The sequence below is a fragment of the Scomber japonicus genome, chromosome 18 (genome assembly GCF_027409825.1).
Source record: "Scomber japonicus isolate fScoJap1 chromosome 18, fScoJap1.pri, whole genome shotgun sequence".
Taxonomy (NCBI): domain Eukaryota; kingdom Metazoa; phylum Chordata; class Actinopteri; order Scombriformes; family Scombridae; genus Scomber; species Scomber japonicus.
In genome coordinates, this window is record NC_070595.1 from 6,941,318 (window position 1) to 6,960,525 (window position 19,208).

The 19,208-nt window shown below is 40.6% G+C and overlaps 2 protein-coding genes across 3 annotated transcripts; both read right to left on the reverse strand.

The window, feature by feature from the left end:
* Positions 1 to 714: 714 nt before the first annotated feature.
* On the reverse strand, positions 715 to 7,174 carry LOC128379044 (homeobox protein Dlx3b-like). Its single transcript, XM_053338652.1, has 3 exons — positions 6,823 to 7,174; positions 3,606 to 3,790; positions 715 to 1,155 (listed from the first exon to the last, which is right to left on the reverse strand). The coding sequence occupies exons 1-3, from the start codon at positions 7,172 to 7,174 to the stop codon at positions 715 to 717; spliced, it is 978 nt and encodes a 325-aa protein (XP_053194627.1).
* Positions 7,175 to 8,875: 1,701 nt separating this feature from the next.
* LOC128379055 (26S proteasome non-ATPase regulatory subunit 11A) lies at positions 8,876 to 19,003 on the reverse strand. 2 transcript variants are annotated; one of them, XM_053338666.1, is made up of 13 exons: positions 18,903 to 19,003; positions 18,060 to 18,161; positions 15,952 to 16,148; positions 15,592 to 15,649; positions 14,208 to 14,402; positions 13,916 to 14,060; positions 13,522 to 13,582; positions 13,292 to 13,354; positions 13,050 to 13,175; positions 11,361 to 11,396; positions 11,190 to 11,241; positions 10,801 to 10,944; positions 8,876 to 10,240 (listed from the first exon to the last, which is right to left on the reverse strand). In XM_053338666.1, exons 1-12 carry the CDS (start codon positions 18,994 to 18,996, stop codon positions 10,802 to 10,804), a joined length of 1,272 nt encoding a protein of 423 aa, XP_053194641.1. In that variant the 5' UTR covers positions 18,997 to 19,003; the 3' UTR covers positions 8,876 to 10,240; position 10,801. The 2 variants fall into 2 exon arrangements, with proteins under 2 accessions (XP_053194641.1, XP_053194640.1); XM_053338665.1 differs by having other exon boundaries at positions 8,876 to 10,236; positions 10,799 to 10,944.
* Between the last annotated feature and the right edge of the window lie 205 nt (positions 19,004 to 19,208).

A 19,208-nucleotide genomic window follows, 5' to 3' on the forward strand; every position in this document is an offset into this window, starting at 1 on the left:
TGCATTTTTTCATTAGTGCTATTTAAAGAAATAGATGCACCCTCTAATGGTTGATTTCAGTGTCTCTCCAGGGTTAGTCTCCTCTGCTGATATTGATGTATTATAACAGGTCATCAGGCTTTTTGCTGTTGTCCACTTTGAACACGGCGTCTGACCACAGTTATACCAAACCGTCACTTAAAGTTTGCCATGCTGGTGTGGTGGGCTCTGATTTGCCTAAAAGCTAAAGGAGATATTCAGTAGTACTCAGTTTTAGTGTTTTACTGCTGCGTCAGAGACCTTTCCAACCATGACAAGAATCGCGAGGGAAAGATTGAATCCATGGACCTTTTTTTGGCATAAATACGGTCTTGTTTCAAATATTAAATATTACAAAAAAAATATTATCAGTTATCAGTGATTTCAAACAAAAATGTCAGTATTGGCCTTGGCCTTGAAAAACTCACATCAGTGGCTCTATTCTCCGCTACTTCTATGTTAGAAGTTCATAAACTTCATAGTTGTGGAGAACAGGGTAACTGAGGACAGCACTTGTTTTCAATCCACATTTACTGTAGAACAGCCTGCTTTACAGCATGTGTGTCAGGTTTTATAGTCATGACTTGTGTCTGATGATCACCGTCAGGTGTTTCTGGTCACAATAGTGCTCCGAACGATCCCTGCGGTGTTTTTAAGTGCAGGGCTCCAGTCAAACTGTGCTGCAGTGTTTCAGAGTCAGTAAACGGCTCCCATGCTCTGTGTGGCTGGCGGCGCTGCTGATGGTGTGTGGTGCGTCTGGCCCGACTGTGCCAGACCTAAATGCGCACCCTGCTGCTGGTACCAGTTCTGGTGCGTGTACTCCCCCATGTAGACAGGCGAGGAATCAACTGGAGGCGGATATGGACCCTGCCCCCTGTTGGTAGGATCCAGCATTGCATTATTCTTGATGCTGCTGCTGCTGTTTGCATTAGTGCTGTTGCTGCTGTTGTTGGTGGTGGTGGTGTTACTGTTGCTGTTGTTGTTGTTTTCCCACACAGCTGGGGATGAAGGAGAGTTGCAAGCCATAGAGTCGCTGGCATCTGGGCTGTGCTCGAGAGGAATTTCCCCCAGTGGAAACTCTCCGTTTTTGTAGAGCTTCTTAAACTTGGAGCGACGGTTCTGGAACCAAATTTTGACCTGAAAGGAAGGGCATTAAATGTTGAGGCAACTTAAAGAAATAAAATAATCGGAAAATATATAAATTGATCTTTTTTGGTCACTTGGGAGCTGTGTTCAACCTGTAAATACTTAACTGATGTCACACTAAGTTGTTATGATGAACGTGAACATCCAGTAGTTCTCATTTATATGGAATCATGTTTCTGTCTACATAACATATGTTGTACAATACTCGTTTTAGCTCTGGTTTGGTCTTCATCTACTCAGTCAGGGAAATATCTGGCTCTTTAGCAGCTAAACCCTCTACTATGACACTAAAATAGTGATGTTGCAGTCCATGAAACCAAAACAAGGAGCTGAAAGACCATAACAGAGCTAAGGGGAACTGCAGTGTTCTCCTTTTTAGCTTGTATTTAGCCGCTTTTAGATAATTGTTTTAGTTTCTTTTGCATACACTCTACTCGTATCAACCTTGTTTTAGCTAATAAACCCACTTCTCAGCACCAAACAGCAGATACACAAAATTAGCGACTAGCTGGTGAACACAGTGTAGCATTTAGCGGCTACTCTCAGTAGATAATGGAGACCAAAGCAGCGCTAAAAGGGAAGTAAATATTGAACTAACATTAATCATGGCACCAGACACAAGATTCCAAATGTATGGTAACGTTGTTCTGTGTCTGCTTGATATGTAAATAAGCAACTGTTTAATAACACGTCAGCCATATCAGTTTTATGAGGTCTTGTATTTAATGTGTTTTTTATGAGGTGTTGATATTTCGTGTTGTGTTCTGCCAACAAATCTGTTGATGTATTCATAGTCTGTTGGCTTGCTTTGGTGACCTGGTACCTTTGATAACTAGGAGATACAATATTTATCTATTATTCCTCAAATGCAACCACTTGCTACTACTTTATAACATTTGTCACCAAAAAATAATAATTGTGTCAAAATATATATAGTAATAATAAATAAAGCAAGACATTTTACTAATGATATATGAGGCAGCTATATGTAATGTTTAACTACCATGTAGCACAAGACAGACAACTATGTAAGAGCTGTCAGGGGCCAGGTGGAAGTCTTTTACATGTAATATTGTATTATGTGAGCTAACAATACAAAGTTATGTGTAGAAACAACATCTATGAGGGCATCAAACCAAATGACACAACAGTCACCTTTCAAGTGGGGCTGAGCTTGTGCCTTTGTTTTCTTAGAGCTCGTGCGTGAAACACAAGCATAATACTGAACAATGATTTACAGCAGCGCTGACAACACAACCCGCACCACAAGTTTTGCCTTTTATCACTCGAGCGAAGATAATTCATGTGTTAGTAAATCATTAGGGCAGAGAATGACTGCGTAAACCAGACCTGACACCACAGTAACTCTGAGCAACTGCCTCTGATTACTGTCTGAGATTCTGGCAAATGTATTATTATTTAGCACATTTCTATTCTACTGTATGTGTCTACTGTTGTGATCTATTCTTTAGGGGAGCCTAGTATAGTATTGCAATGTACCTTTATCTATGTAAGTATATTCTACTATTCTGTTATCCTCATAGATCTTGGAGATTATATTTTATTGATACTGTATTTCTCATAATGTTCAAACGTTGAACATTTGTAGAACTTTTCAGCTCTTCTTCAACCTCTTCATACGTATTCATATTTTCACCAAGAAACTTCAGTTCTTTGTCAGTGATGCGTGGAATGTTTAAACCTAGAGTGACATTTATTTACGGTCCACTAAGTTTGGCATTACTTTTGGCTTTACGAACTCAAGGGGAATGTCTGCTCTTACCTTCTACACATCAACTGACACATCAACTCATTTCTACTTTTTTAACTGACAGCTCAAAAACTTTAACTGATATTTGAACCACTTTCAATCCCTACGTTTCAAAGTATCAGCTCACATTTCAACTGTTTACGATCCACAAACTTTAACTACTTTTGGCTCTACAAACGCTCCTTATCCTTCTACTTGTTTTTACTTTTTTTAACTGACAGCCAAAATGCTTCTACTGAACCACTTTCAACCCTTAGATATCAGCTCACATTTCCAAAAATTTACACCTAAACTACCTCAGTCGCTTTCAACATTTACGGTTAATCTGCTATCATGCTTTAACTCTTTAAATGACAGTTCAGCTGTTTTCATTCTTCACATTTTAACTACTTTTTATCTACATACAAACTGACATTTCAAGACACTTCAAATCCTTGTAGCGCTTCAACTTTAACTGACACTGCAACTACTTTCAATGTCTACATACAAACTGATATTTCAACCATGTAGGTAACCCCTTTAGTGCTTCAACTTTAACCGACACTTCAACTGCTTTCAGTGTTGGAACTTAAAGTGTAACTCCCATTCAACACCTCATTTACATTTTTTTCAGAAAACTTCTACATTATCTTTCATTTACTGCACTAACTGATGTTTCCTGTAGCCTCACCTGTGTCTGTGTGAGCCCCAGCTGTGCAGCCAGCTCGGCCCGCTCTGGCAGAGCCAGGTACTGGGCCGACTGGAATCTCCTCTGCAGGACTGCCAGCTGGTAGCTGGAGTAAATGGTCCGCGGTTTGCGGATCTTCTTGGGCTTCCCATTGACCATCCGCACCTCCACGTCTGGTTCCTCTTTCACTACAGGAGGAAACAGTACAAATGTAATATTCCTGCAATATCCTATAGAGACTTTTTGTGTGTTTACAGTCAAATCTTGGCATCTGGTCACCTTCTTCTTCTTTGATTTCATAAAATGCAACACACACACACATATATACACACACACGTCTTTTTCACCCTAGCATATCTATTTCCTCCAAACAATGGAACAAACTTGTATTAGGTCTACGCAGGGCAGACTGTGCAGCAGAGGTTGTAGCAAAAATAGCCACGGCCGCTACAACCTCGAAATTTCAAAGAAATTCCGCCAGCACTCCGAGCTTATAATTTTGGTCTGAGTGTCTCCCACAGCCGGGGAGGGAGACAGAGATTTATAGGTGCTTTTCATGTAGCCTGGAGGCCCGCTTGTATACATCGCTCCCTGTTAGTGATGTTATTCTTGTATCCAATTTCTTTTTTTGTCTTTGTTATATATACAACCAACCTCACTAAAATACAGTATACTTGTTTACATTTGATCAACACATACATATATTATTTAGTACCTTAAAGTGGGAAATAACACATTATAAAAAAAACTATTCACCATACTGTTTATGTGTAGTAAATAGAATACAGTGAATTACAATATTAAATATATGTTTACATTTACACATAATTACCAATTGTATGTAATATGTTTTAATTTGAACACGTTTAACTTAAGATATTTTAATGAATCATAATCTATGATAAGGATTTTAAAATGTTTAGATATATTGTCAATAATTACTATAATATCTATTACAGACTAACACGTACTAATTCATATATTGACAGAGACTCAGGTTATGTAATGTTAAGTTATAGTTATTACTTTGTATTACCATTGCGGACACTTAGGATCATATCTTTGCTATTTTTTTCAGAATTTGGGGGTTTTATCAGTGTGGTGGGGGGTTAACATTCTACAATTAAGAACATACACATGGTGAGTATTTTAAAAGACACATTCTACTATTTTTAGACTCAGTATGTTCAAATTGGATGACTTTTTTTACCAAAAGAAAAACAGAAATTAAGGATTTAGTCTCCAGGCTTTTAATGTGGGGGTATGTTTTAAACATAATTTAGTCCTTTAGACATTTAAAAATATATATAGATACATGTTTTCTGTATTTAAAACCATCTACATTTCTACATCTATATACAAATATACAAAAAGTTATTTTAAAAAAAGTATAAATACCTTCTGGTTAGTGTCAGGTTTTATAGAAAGATGAAAGATATTCCTTTATAAGTCCCACAGTGGGGAAATTTACATTAGGGGGGTGGGGATACTTTGGGGGGGCTCAGACTCTCAGTATTTGTACAATCCTGGCTACAGCCCTGTTTCTGTACCACAATATTTATGATTTAATTTGTTTATTCATATTAAATGTCTTCCTCGGCACAAACATTGGTGTTCATGTTTATCACCAATTATTCATCTATATGTATTCATGAAAGAAATGGTTTACGTATTGACACATTTGTTTATTTGTTTATTTGTCGGGGCGTGGCCGCACGGTGCCTTGCGTGATAAGGACGATTCAAAGGCCAAGGTTGACTGACATGTCGTGACACCTGATTGTGCGTGGCTGTGGGCCAAAGTCCCCCGGGGCCATTTCCAAGAGTCAACTCCCAACTGGAATGTCAAAAACAGTACACCAGTCTGTCAGGTTTGTTTTCCCTCTGTAGTTCGCACCTTCCAAGCTCAGAAGACAGAAGCAGGGAGAAAAAAGCTGTGGAACGCAGTGACATTCAAAAGCCTGAAAATGGACACGAAGAGCTATAATTATGTTTATGTTGTTGAAGTTGTTGTGATATTACTGTGAGGTCTGTGTATTGAGTTTATGACCTCATGGCATCAAGTTTCCTATGACAGTCCTGAGGGAAGTCTTTATCCATTATCTATATCATGTATACAAATAAATGATTGTACAACTAGTTTATCTAGATCATCTGAACACAGACTGGTTAGGTTACCCATTCAGTGCACTGAAACGTATTGTGTGTTAATGAAACTGTTCTTTATTCCTGATAGCGGTGAAGTTGTGAAGTTGAAATGTCAATGACTGGAACGGGGCCATGGCTACCCTCCATTTTCCTATCAAAATAGATTCTCAAAGAAGTTCAAAGACACAACGATGACCAGGCGAGCCCACAGGTCACCCCCACCCACCACCCCCCACTGGTGCTCTGCTCTAAAACTGAAGGTCACTAGATTATTATTTCTTCTGGAGACTGTTAACACAGCACTGATGAACAAATTGATGAACATGCAACAGAAGATCCCATTTGAATTTATAGAAATGTAACTGCAGTGCAGAGATGCCAATCTATGATATCCTTCTGATGCTCCACTTACAATAAATGACATACTGCTTTTATTTAAGTTTTCTTCCTTCAAATTCAAATAACTGATATCCTTTATTTCTGACTTGGTAAGGAGGAGAGTGCAAACCTAACCTGGCTGTAAGAGCGTCATCAGCCTAGAATTCCAAATGTCTTTAAGGCTTTACAGTTGGAAAATTAACATGTTATTAACCCTGAATGCTGCTATTCCTGAATAAATATAGTATTTCAACGTAAATATTGAAAATATAGATGTCAGCACTCGAACATGACTAAATTATTATTTGATCATAACTGATGGAGATTTAGAATAAAGGAGCATCAGTTAAATGTTTCAAACATATGTGGCTATAAGATGTAGTTTTTAAAAGTTTACGTGGTAGTTTAGTGGAGTTTAAGACGCAGTGGAAAACTTTGACCACGTCCAACAAAGAAAAAGAACTCGTGCGTGCATAAAACTGCAATTACTGGCTTTATATGGCTAGACGTGAGCACTTGCCATACATCAGCTTCAGGTGGTTACTGTGGCTTTTCCCATTGTTGAAGAAGATGGTGATGATGTGTTGGGTTGAAGTTGTTTTTGATCTCAAAGATCCACTCTAAATTGATATAAAATTAACGTTGAGTAAATAAGATGTTATGCGCAAAGTGTTGGAACTTTTTTGGGTACTTACCACTGTCTTGCAGCGTTGCCTGCATCTCCCTGCTGAATGCACCGTGCTCTCTGTATGTTGCATGTGGGTACGGGTATTCTGCTTTGCCGACCGGGTAGGCACCGCCGGGACCCATCCCGTTCAAGTTGTAGTGGTGGTACGCGTACGGGTTCATGTGCTGAGCTGAGTACTGCTGCTGCGCCGCGTAGAAATCCTGCGAGCCGTGGAGCGCGCTCTGGCCGCTGTAGAAACCCATGTCTGTGGATGAGGACTCGGGAAGGGTCGGGGAATCCTTGGTGGCCGAGATGGAGCTCCCAACCACGGGAAGGGAGGGTTTCTTCTCCTCGAAGACAGGTGATGGTTGCCCGTTCATGTTGAGGCGTCTTTGATGTTTGCTCTGAAGTCTAAACCGGGAGTGTTCAGAGACACTCACAGTCTGGAGCTGGCGTTCCCAAACTCCCTTGACGCAGCAGCCAGGCTGTCCACCGTGGCGGCGCCCAACCCAACTAGAGCTCCTAATTACAGGGCGCGCCGAGCTGAGCCGAGCCGGGCAGGACAGAGGGAGTGGATGTCTCCTTCTCATTGGCTCGCATGCTCGCTCCCTGCCTCTGCCCCGAGGCCAAGAAAGCACTGACTGTCGCCTGTCTGGCTCCCTTCTTCTCCCCACAGAAACCTCCAGTAAGCCTCTCCTCACAGGCTTGCACCAGAACGCATAAACAGTTGGCAAAGCCTGTAAAGTCCTCTGACTTTTAACTCACATTCACCTCGATGTGTGTCGAAAACTAAATGACAAACACGATTGATTGTCAGCAGAGAAGATAAAGATTTACCCATCCAATTGCGCGTAATGGTGTTGTGATAAGGAGTGTTTACATTAGCTTTACGGATCTGCTTTTATTCATATGCAGATCCAGAGCCAAGCACACATGCTGGGAGCTATCTACAGTTAATCAAGGTTTATTTTAGAAAAGGCTTTAACCTCTTCACATGTGTTAACATGGGCCCCGGGCTTCTCCCATGCCTCAGGGGAGAGAAACAACCTGCAATAAACATTTAAGCACATGCGTACCACTAAAACATCACTGTGAAAAGAAAAAGAAAAAAATGAGAGCATACTTGTCACAAACTGAACTACTAATATAAACTGACATTTAATAAACAATTTGGTGCTTGAAAAACTTCCCTGATATGCTGGAGTTGAATTCAGGTCAGTACCACACTCTCGCCACCGGATGTCACTGTTGACCCGCTCGAAGGCCTTAAATGAATATGATGAGCTATTAAGGAAATAGTAGCATCAGGAGCTTTTGACTCATTTATATCAAACCAACAGGTGCATTAAAAACACTCATTTAAACCTAATTGTAAAAACACATCTGAATCAAATAAGAAAGGTTTGTTTTGATCAGGGCAGCCACAAACTAAACTTGAGTAAAAAAAAGTTTATGGGTAAATTACATTTTAAATAAAACGCAGCTGTTTCCCCTACTTCTCCAATTTTAAGTGGACATGGTCAACATTTCAGCCATAGGTGTTCTTAGTTAGCTACAGTGAAGGTTAAGAGGTGAACACACCTGTATTCAATTTGGAATTAAATGTCTCTTGATTAGAACATTTGAATCTCGAGTGTGATCACATTTCAATGTGAGTATTACACCAAATTGCATGCTAAAAGTGTGTCAAATATACTTGAATATAAAAGTAGTGACTTGTTACAGTGTCCCAATATTGCCTTTCCCATTAAACCGCTTGCATGCATTTTCTTGCTTTGGGTGCAAAAAGGATCAATTGCAGGTATCATTTGATGGGAGATGTTTCGATGCTACTTGGTATTCATTGATAGGTATAGAGTACTGATTCCCAGTCCTAGTTAAAACTAATTAAACAAGTAGAATTTACTCCTTAGTAGCTGTAACATAGTAACTATAACTGGTTACTGCTCTCCTCAGGTGTCACTGCTACTAGATTCACTTAAGTAATGAAAACTTAAACGGGGCACACATAAAAGCAGAATGGAAAAATCATCTGAACACATTTTCCATTTCAGGGATCCTAAAATCACACAAACTTGCAGGTTTCATTTTTTTTTATTAGCATTTGTCTTTCTATATGTCACATATGGTAAACCCTCAAAGTCCTTGCAAAATTAAGTTCCCAGAAATATACAGCTTGATTTTCTCCATCGAACCCACCCCCCTCCCAACCCCCACTTTTTTCCCGCACAACCGCCAATCACATCTCAGAATGCAGAGTTCTCTCTCTTCTCTCTCTCTCCGGTCGTGTTCAGACAAGAGCATCAAAAGCACTTTGTGTGTGACTGACCAAGCTCTCTGTTCTTATGTATTATAAAAAAAAGGAGGGATGGGGGGAGGTGGAGGTGGGACAGTGTAATTACATCAGGCCTTGGAATGAACAGAGGGCGCTTGGCAAATGTTATATACAAACAGGAAGTGGGAGTGCGAGTTGGGAGGGGGAGGGTGGGAAGGTGTAGGAGACGTCGGACACGATGTCGTCTCCTCCATCTTTCTTCTTCTTCTTGTGGCGTGGTCCCGCGTGGACAGAAGAGCAAAATTCCCTGTAATGGTCCACAAATCCCAGAATGCCTTGAGTGAATGAATGAATGTGAAAGAGAAGGGAAAAAAAAGACAGGGGGCTTTTTTCCCCTCCTAAACCATTCTTCCGGCGAGCTAACCGAGCCTCCGTTCTTTCTTCACAACCGCAGAAAAACGAGAGAAATTCAAAACTTTTTTTTTAAGTGTCGGGGCGAGTTGGCAAATTTGAACAGAACAGGTAGAATCCGTCTTTCACCCCTTGGTTACCCTCTTTTTCTTTCTTCTTTTTTTATAATACATGTATGTATAAGTACTGTATATGTATTCTTTATTGTTATTTTACAAGATTCCCTGATGGCCAGCGCAGAGAGAAACAGAGGAAGGGGAAGAGAAGAAAAAGAAAAAAAAGAGAGGAAGAGAAGGAAAAGGGAAGGCTTGTCCCAATTTTACATACAGTAGAAACCAGTGGTGGGTAGAAGAGAAGAGAGGAAGAAGGGGGAGGGGGGGCGCAGTGCCTGGATTTGTCCATAGGGAGGAGCACTTTGTGTCAGATCCACCCCAAGTCAGATTGGAAGGAGGAGACAGTGACAGGAGGGGAGGGAGAGCAGAAGGATGGAGGGAGAGGACTGAGGAGGAGGAGAGCGGTGGTTTTGTTGGTTCGTCCCCGTCAGTCGTAGTTGTTCCGTGTTGTTGGGTCGTCTTCTGTAGGTTGGTCGGCTGGTTTATTTCGCTGGGTTGTTAAGGTGTTGTTTTTTTTTGTATGTGTGTGATCTCCTCGTCCTCTCCTCCCCCCTCTTCCCTCCCGAGGTTGAAAGTGAGCGATCGTTGGAGGTCTGACTGGCCCTCCGTCGCTCCAGAACAGGAGGACCGACGCTCTCTCGCTCTTTCTGGAGACGAAAAGCAGAGTGAAGAGAATTAACCCTCGGACCGGGCAACTTTTGTCCTCCTGGGTCAAAACTGACCCGGTTGGGTTATAGAGTTGTAAAAACTCCACATACACATTTCTTTTAACTGGACTTTTCCTAATGTGACCCACAGTATATAAAACCTATAAAATGCTCAAAGAAACAGTGAAGCTTTTATTTTATTTGGGTATTCTGAATTGTTTTTTTTTTTACTATGTAAAGTATTATGCATAAAAAGTGCTATACAAAAAAAGTGACTGATTGATTGAAATACATTAAATCAATAGCACGGATTATCCTAATTGTTACCTATCAATTTCTTTACAATTGACTGATAATCTGTAAATGGTTTCAGCTCTGAGATGAACATCAGTGGTGGTGTTGATGTAAAGGAACACAATAACAGACTAATTGATGTAGCTGTAAACAGAAACAAAGGTCACTGTGTGTAATAATCCTGTCATAAACTCCACCCTGTTATTTATTGATTTACCACACACACACACACACACACACACACACACACACACACACACACACACCTTATGTGAGCTTCTTGGCTTTGTTGTAGAGTGAGTCCACCACTTTACTCATGTTCTGAATGGTCTCCAGGGCCGCCTCGTACGTCTTGTCCACCACCGGCTCTTCAAAGACGATCAGCACGCCTTCACCTTGGTCCAAAATACCTGTCGGGTGAGGGGAGTGGGGGAGGGAGGGAAGGAGGGATGATAAGAGGAGAGGAAGCAGAGAGAGAGAGAAACAATTAATGTAATCTGTTGTCTTCCGAGCGAATTAGAAAACTCTAAACAGTGTTTGATTCGAGTGTAAATCTGATTTTAACTGCAGGAAACAACAAAACACAGTGTGGTTATGAGCTGACACTCATTTTTATATCTTATCTGGTGTGTGCAGACAAACAGCAGATACATACCATGAAACTTCTCGTCCAGAATCATCTGTGATAATTTCCTCTCTACGTCTCCCTGCAAGACAAACCAAGCACATTATGAGGACTTCAGTCTAAACAGCTGAGGACACGTTGTTCTTTTTTTAATTGGCATCTTCTGTGTAATGAAAACAACCCAAATGTACAAAGTCTTACCTTAGAGAGTTTGATGAGGGAGGAAATGTGTGCTATCTGTTAGACAAAAGAGACAAGCATGACGATTAGACACATTCTTTCTATCATATTTATAAGTATATTGTAGAATTTATGTGTAATACAATGCCAGATGATTGATTTTGAGCAGGTACTATCCTAAATGAAATACAGGCTAAATGAACATCACAATATTTTAAAGCAGGGATTCCCAAAATGTAGTGTGCACACCCTTTCTTCAATTTAAAACTTAATATAAAATTTAAAAATGTACATTTTAATAAATAAACAAATAAATGAATAAATGACTGATGCGATCTATTTGCACAAAGGCACAGAGTTATATTTATTTAGCTTAATTAGATTCTAATTAGTCTATTTTAATTTGTATATGTTGTGTGCATCTCTTCCTGTGTTTGTTGAGTGTATGTGTTATTGTTGTGTGTAAGGGAGAGCAGCAAAGTAAAAGGTTCATTCCATTGTCTGAACCTTTTACTCTGCATGTGAAAACTCTTCAGCTCCTGTCTTTATGTAACTAGCTGGTCTAATCTGCATGGTGAGGACTTTCTGCAGCAGCTCGTCTTTTCTGTTGTGAATGAAGTGAGCTGACGTCTGCAGGGAGTCAGAGCCGCTTTGTTCAACACACAAGACAAGATAGAAGCTGTGGCTCTAGACCAGCTGTGTGAGTGAGAACATACTCCTGTGTTTCCCTACGCTTCACATGTTCTTAGAGGCAAACAGTGTGGTTTGGATAACGTGAAGAATCTACGTCCCACCTGTCTTCACATCATGGATTCTCTTCCCTCCCCATCCTACAGCTGAACTGAAGCCACATGTGGATTTTTAGACGGAGGCACTGACAGCATACACAGTTCTGGAGGATTTTGATGCATTTTGCAACAACTTATCAGCGTGAGGCAGGTTTCTCTGCGGTGGCACCAGTGAAGAATAAATATCAACAAAGACTGAATGCTGAATGCTGCTGACAGAGAATTGAGACGTTACCTGTTTTCACCTGCACCAAACATCAGTGCTTTGTGCAAAGATGCACATCTACCTGTTGCATTAAGATATGTGTATGTATATGGTCATTAGCATATCAACTATTGCTACTAGAGTGTAAAGTCTCAATTAGCCACCACACACTGAACTGACTTAATTGTGGCTTTATTAGGAGCAAACGATAAGTTGCTGTTTTTGTTGTTTCCTTTGTAAAACGCTCACTTTAATTGTGACGGTTGGTCATGTGACCTGTGTGTACTGATCACAACTGTTGGACGCTCGTGCAGTTTTCATTTGGACTTTTCACTTAAAATAAATACTGGCTGTGCATGTGGAGTTCTCTTTCCTGACATAAATAGACTGTGTTGAACTTTTAATGAAGGTGGATTGGTCAGGAGTAGTTCTAGTAGTAGTAGTAGTAGTAGTGGAGGGTGCGTCACCTAAAAGGTTTGGGAATCGCTGCCTTAAAGCCAAAGTAAACTAGACTTTGGTTGCTTTCATGCATGAGTTCGATGTATTTGATTTAACACCACACTTCGTCTGAATCCAATCAAGCCAGTTAAGTGTGAACGCCTCCAAAGAGTCTGAATTGTATCGATTTTGATAGAATTTGGTCAGTGTTCAAAGCTTACTGTTCATTATTAACACTGAGGATGAGGATCTATCTGTGATTGACACTGACGGGATTACCTGGACCCTGGAGAAAGGCTCGATGACTCTGATGAGGTTCTGCTCCAGCAGGTTGTCGTACAGCTTGGTCAGATGGGTGCTGATGATGGGGTCATCCCTCAGCTCTGCTTTGTACTCTGTTAGTGCCTTAGGAGGAAGGGGCGGAGAAGACCATATTTTTAATCTCCGATCACGGCAGTTTCATTCAGAATGTTGCAACATGATCAAGTTTGTCTGCAGCGCCAAACTGTACACACACAAACCTTTTCAAAGTCTGCAAGCGACCGGTTCTTGCTGGCCAGTGCCACACACTTCAGAGAGTCTGTCTGTAAAGAAAGGAAGAAGAAAAAGATGATGAGTAAAAGGTTAGAATTGATACAGAGGATGAAAATCTTCTACTGAGAGACTAATGAATGCTGTATAGAAAAACAAGCAAATGGTCACTCAAGTTGAAATCAGACAAATTAAGATTTGTAGGCATAAAGAGTGGTACCTGTCTGCCTGCGTACCGCAGAGCCAGCTTTCCACTGATGAGGGCTTGAACATCCTCTGGCCTGAAACACAAACAATAGAAAACCATCATCAGACACAGCAGCAACATTCAGAGTCCTCCCCAACAGAAAAACAAGAAAAACTCCTAATAATCCTATACATTACTAGTAATCTATATTAGCAGTGAAGATCAAACTCAAGCACATGTAGGATAATTCAGCTTTTACACTGTTTACATTAAACTTCAACAACTGGCAAAACCCATCATTCATAAAATAATTCATTACAATAATAGGTTGTTAAAGAAGTGTGCAGGGGTCTGTGTGTGCAGTGGTTGGGTGCTGAGCGGGCGTTCTTTTGCTGACGTTGGCGTTTCTGAGTAGAATGGCACTCACGCGTTGAGCATGATTTTGCAGAGCAGCATGTATTTGAGTGCCGTGATGGCTCGGGGGCTGTCGATGGAGTCGTAGCCCTCGAAGGCCTCGTAGAAGTAGGAGTACGCCGTCTTCCAGTCTTTCTCCTCTGCTGCGTGAATGATCCCTGGAAACGCACACACATACGTTACGCGCTACGGTTTTCGTCTATGTGACTCATGTATAGTTCGGGATAAAATATTGACGTCTGCCTCTGCAAGAGCTCGTTCTGTCTGCTTTGTGCGTGCATGTTGGTCTTCTGGTTGCTTTGTACCTGACTGCATGTCTAAAGCTGCTTGTAGTTTGGGCGGGCAGTAGATGGCGTTGGCGGTCGTCCTGGCGGAGGTGAGGGCGGCGCGGGCCTTGGGCAGGTTGCTGAGCGCGTGGTAGGTCTTACTCTCCAGCAGCTGAACCTCCACCAGCAGAGCCTTGTCGTCCATCTTCTTCAGCTCCTGCAGCAACTGGGAGCCTGGAGGAAGGAATTTAGTGAACTCGTATCTTAATAATAATAATAATAATAACTTTATTTATATAAAATGCAGCTCCACTTGTTTTACATTTGAAGCGATAAAATAAGAGCAAACATGTAGAGCAAGTTAAATTCAGTATAGGTTCAAACAAAACATTAAATCAAATAAGAGATAAAAGCTGAAAAAAAATTAAAAAATTAAAAAATGAAACTAAATAAAAAGTCTAAAATGGAAAAAAACACAGATCAACTAAAAGCTTTGCGGTAAAAGGATGTTTTCTTTTTTTTATGTAGTGTGAAAATTTTTTTTAAATGTATTGTAAACATTCAATGTAAATAATTTTGCATTAAAAAGTTAGCATGGCAAATTTGGTGTTAAAACTTAAGCGTTACGAAAATTAGCATTAAAACTTTAGCATAAAAAATATAGTTTACAAAAAATACAAAAGCTATTCTATCAAATCTGACCCTTCAGTCAGGTGTAGAACTAAATTTGGACACAACATACATTCCTTCATTGACTGTTGGCTAAACCCGGCCCCTGAACAGAAATGGTCCAATCACAGCTGAGCTACAGTACCCAGTCATAGCAGCCCTGTCAAGCTTTGGATTGAGAAATACTCCATACTACAAACTCCATAGTACAAACATTAGCATGTCCAGCTACATTACTATGTGGTTACATTAGATAAATACCTGTTGAAGTCTTGTACATCCACTGTGTGGGAGCAAAGATGCTACATCACAGTTTAGAGTTACATTAGCGTTACATCTGTCCAAGTATATTTTTCTACACTTAATATCCAAACCATCCAAATAGAAAATCATTTTTATTTATAATCTACAACTAACTTGCTCTAAAAAGCAATACACAAACAATGCTGTCTCTTAACTTCCATACTCTCTACATAGATCATCAGCTGATTAAGATGCTGCATTTTTGCCTGTGACTGTAATCAGCTGGTAACGCACTTTTCAACCAGTTCAAAGAGTTTTACTTATTCTATTCTATTCTAAAATCTTCCAGCAGCTGTCAGTGTCTCAGCTAACAAAATCAATGGCCATCGGCTGGGAATGAAGTGCAACTGCATCTCTGCTGCGGGAGAATGCAAAGCTTGATGGGTGTAGCAAAACTGCTTTGCAAATGTTTAACTGTTAAGTGGCTGAAAAAGAGCGACTGAACACTCACCAAGTTGTAGTGCCTCCTGGTAGCACTTTGTGTCGAAATACAGTGAGATGAGCCGAGCCTGAGGACGGAGGACAAAAACAAGCAGGTCAGGGTCAAAAAGTCTACTAGGTTTTTTTTTTTTAGCAATCTGCCCATAAAGAACAAATGTATGACACAGAAAATATACATCAATTAATTGCCTGGTAACGTCACACTGATCTGCTTATTTAACAACAGCACATTCTGCAGGTTAGATGACATTTTGAAGCAGCAGCAGCAGCAGCATGATATCCATACACAAACTAATGGTGCAGAGTTTGTCATGCATTTAGTTAGAATCAGAAGATTTTGATGCTCACAAGTTGACATATATTTTCTCACCTCTAGTGCCTGTCTGAGGAAGGTCCTCTTCTCCGCCTTGGCCCACTCTATGCACTCCAGGCAGAGCTCCACCTCCTGACCCGTGGCGGCCTCCATGTCCAGGAACAGGTCCAGCAGGGAGCGGACCAGCCGGGCTGCTTTCGCCTTGGAGATGGAGTTGAGGAAGGGCCGCACATATTTCAGCAGACCCCCAAGCTCTGAGAGGAGAGTGGGAGGAAGAGAACAAAGCGTATAAATGGAAAGTGGATGGGAGTTTTTGGTAGAGGCTTAGAAAAATCTGCCAGAGTGGTCGATGGATGCAAAAATGTTCTCTTTTTATTAAACAGAGACTGAAACACACTGACATTGCTACACTTTTTCACTAAATAAAACATCTTTAAATCAATACATCACTTTCATATTTGAGTGTGGAACAGGTGGATATCTGGTGATTCAGTGGCAGGTAGGAAGGTCTGCAGCTCAGCAGGCAGCTTTCATTTATTCACTGACAGAAACTCAACAGTTTACTCTACAGGGAGCTTTAAACTGAGAATTTGAATACTTCTGAATCATCATCATTTAGCCTCATTCATCACTGACAGCTGCACTGCTGTAATATTTACATATATAAAATGCTTGTTAAGCATTTTCATTATACAGAGCATATATTTCACATTCAGAGTTTGGACAATAGTGTACTATAAAGCAAATAGTGATTGATTTTCACACACAGCTCAGGCCTGTATCACACCATTTAATTATACACAAGTCATTCTTACTTCTTTTCTACTGTTTTAAATAACTACAGCATGTTTGATATAATGACGTCAGTGCACCAAAACAGTAAAACTTCACTGTTTTAATTTCAAAAGTTATATTGGCTGCATTTTATGTATATTTTAACCCTTTTCTTAATTCAAGTTTAATATATGTATGTTTTTGTTATCTGTGTTTTTTTAATTCATAGTTAATTATAATTATTAAATTCCCAGCTGTGTTTTTACTGTTTCAGTGGACTGATGTCATTTTATACTGTAAAATACCATTCAAGTGTTTGATAACCACATTTGAGGGAACATGTATATATCTATAATGTAGAATATAAATGTATATAATCTATATATATCAGCTAATATCTCAATTTGGGATTTTTTTCCTACCTAATATCAGTATCAACATTGGCCCCTAAAATCCAGTATCAGTCATGGGCCAACATATATTAAACTTAAACTTGAATGTGGCCTAAATAACTTCTTTTTCAGCACATATTCATGTATCCCAGGAAGAGTAGCTGTTGCCTTGGTAACAGCTAATGGGGATCCAAATAAACTAAACTAAACGTATTGGGTAACATATACACCGATACTGATATATCTGTGATACGTCAATATCAGCTGACCAATATATCGGTCGAGTTCTAGTCTGATGCCTGCAACTCACAAATGTGACTGTTTGCAGAAAAATGGCTTTTAAATACAAAAAGAAACATTCCAGTTTTAACTTGCTGGTTTCAGTAACATTGCTACAAGGTATTTTTATTAATCATTGATTTTAGAGCATTTTGCGCAAATACAGCATGCTTCACTATTTCTACTCTCATGTGCATGTGACAAGATGTTAAAGCCATCACGTAATCAAGTCAAGCAGAACTCCCTCTTAATGAGGCTCAGCAGGGAAAACGAGAGGATTCCTTTATCCACTTGTTTGACTGACACATTGAGCTTAAGTGAAATGTGTTGCGTGCAAACAGCGGCAGTCTGAGCCATCTGAGCAGGGAGGGAGGCTGAGTTTAACAGTAAACATTTAGATGTGTCAAACACTGAGAGATGCTTAAAGTTGCCGAGTATGCACAGCTAAAACAGCCTGACTGGATCAAGCGACCTTAAAAATGAAAGAGATGCTTCGTTGAACTTCAGTTTCATAAATAAAGTGTTACCAGAGAAACCCAACTCCATTCTTAGGTGTGAGTAAGTGGATGATGATTCCCAAAAAAATGGACCCTGAGTCAGAAGGTTCACCCACATGACTTGACTGAAACTTGTGCTCCCTGTTGAATCATTCAATCTTTTTTATGTGAATGCAAACTCAAAAAAAAAAAGTAGTGTTAAGAGAGATCATTGCTCAGTTACCTGCAGCTTGTCCCGTCTTGGCCAGCAGCCCACCCAGCTCCAGGATGCTCTGCTCTTTAACACGCACCGCCTCCTCATCACTCTCCTGGATGTCCCGCTTCACTACGACACACACACACACACACACATATATATATATTTATATATATACAGACACATAACGATGATGTAATCTGACCCGTATTGACATGAATCACAGCGATACACAAAAAAAGTGAAAACGCTGATGTTCCACTCTCTGTTTGTCTCATGAGGTCAAGGTGTATCACGGACAAGCTGATATGATGGCGAGTGACCAAGCGGCTAGCCAAGCTGTGACATGTTGGAGCTGTCAAATTAAACATTAAAAGATGATGACAGCTAGAGAGCTAATGTTTAATAGTCTGCATGCAGCTTCACACGGTGCATAAGCATTAGCAAGGCGCTGTGACAAAGTATGTGGTGTTAAGTGAGTTTCACGTTAATGTCACTGCCGGCCTGTCATTATCTGACAAGGCGAGAAATAGCTGCTAACAACGCTCGCTGTCTTTGCTAACGTTAACCGGCCGCCTGTCACACAAGTTGCTGTCAAAATGAATGAGCCGGGGTAGCCTACTGTTAGCTTCTCTGATAAGCGAGCCGGTATGCTCTGCTAGCCAGGCTAGCCAAGTGCTGCTGACTCACTGTGCAAGCACGGAGAAAAAAGACACGGCCACTGCTGGGTTAGCTAACTTAGCTTAGCTGCTAACTTAGCTTAGCAGCTAACGGGCTAACTCAACCGCTGCACGTTTGACTGGGGTGCTGCAGCGTCTGAGCGCAACGTTAGTGTCTTTCTAGTGTTCGCGCAGTGTCCAGTCTACTTACCTATTGAATGTAAAATATCGATAGAGGCATTCCGGTCTGTCCCAAGAAGAGACTGTGCTCTCTGAAACTCAGCCACTGCCGCGGCTGCCATCATTCCTCTGCCTGCCTCGCTCCACTCCGTTCCGCCGGCTCCGCCTGCTTGTTTTCCGGTCAGGTCGTTGACAGCGTCGGGACTCTGCTGCCCCCAACAGGCGGTGCTGAGTACTGCAAGAGGCTCTGAAACGGAAACATTTTTATAACTTAAAGGGACGTTACTAATCACAACGACTAAATCTTCACTGCCTGGTTCAATAACAATGTTACATG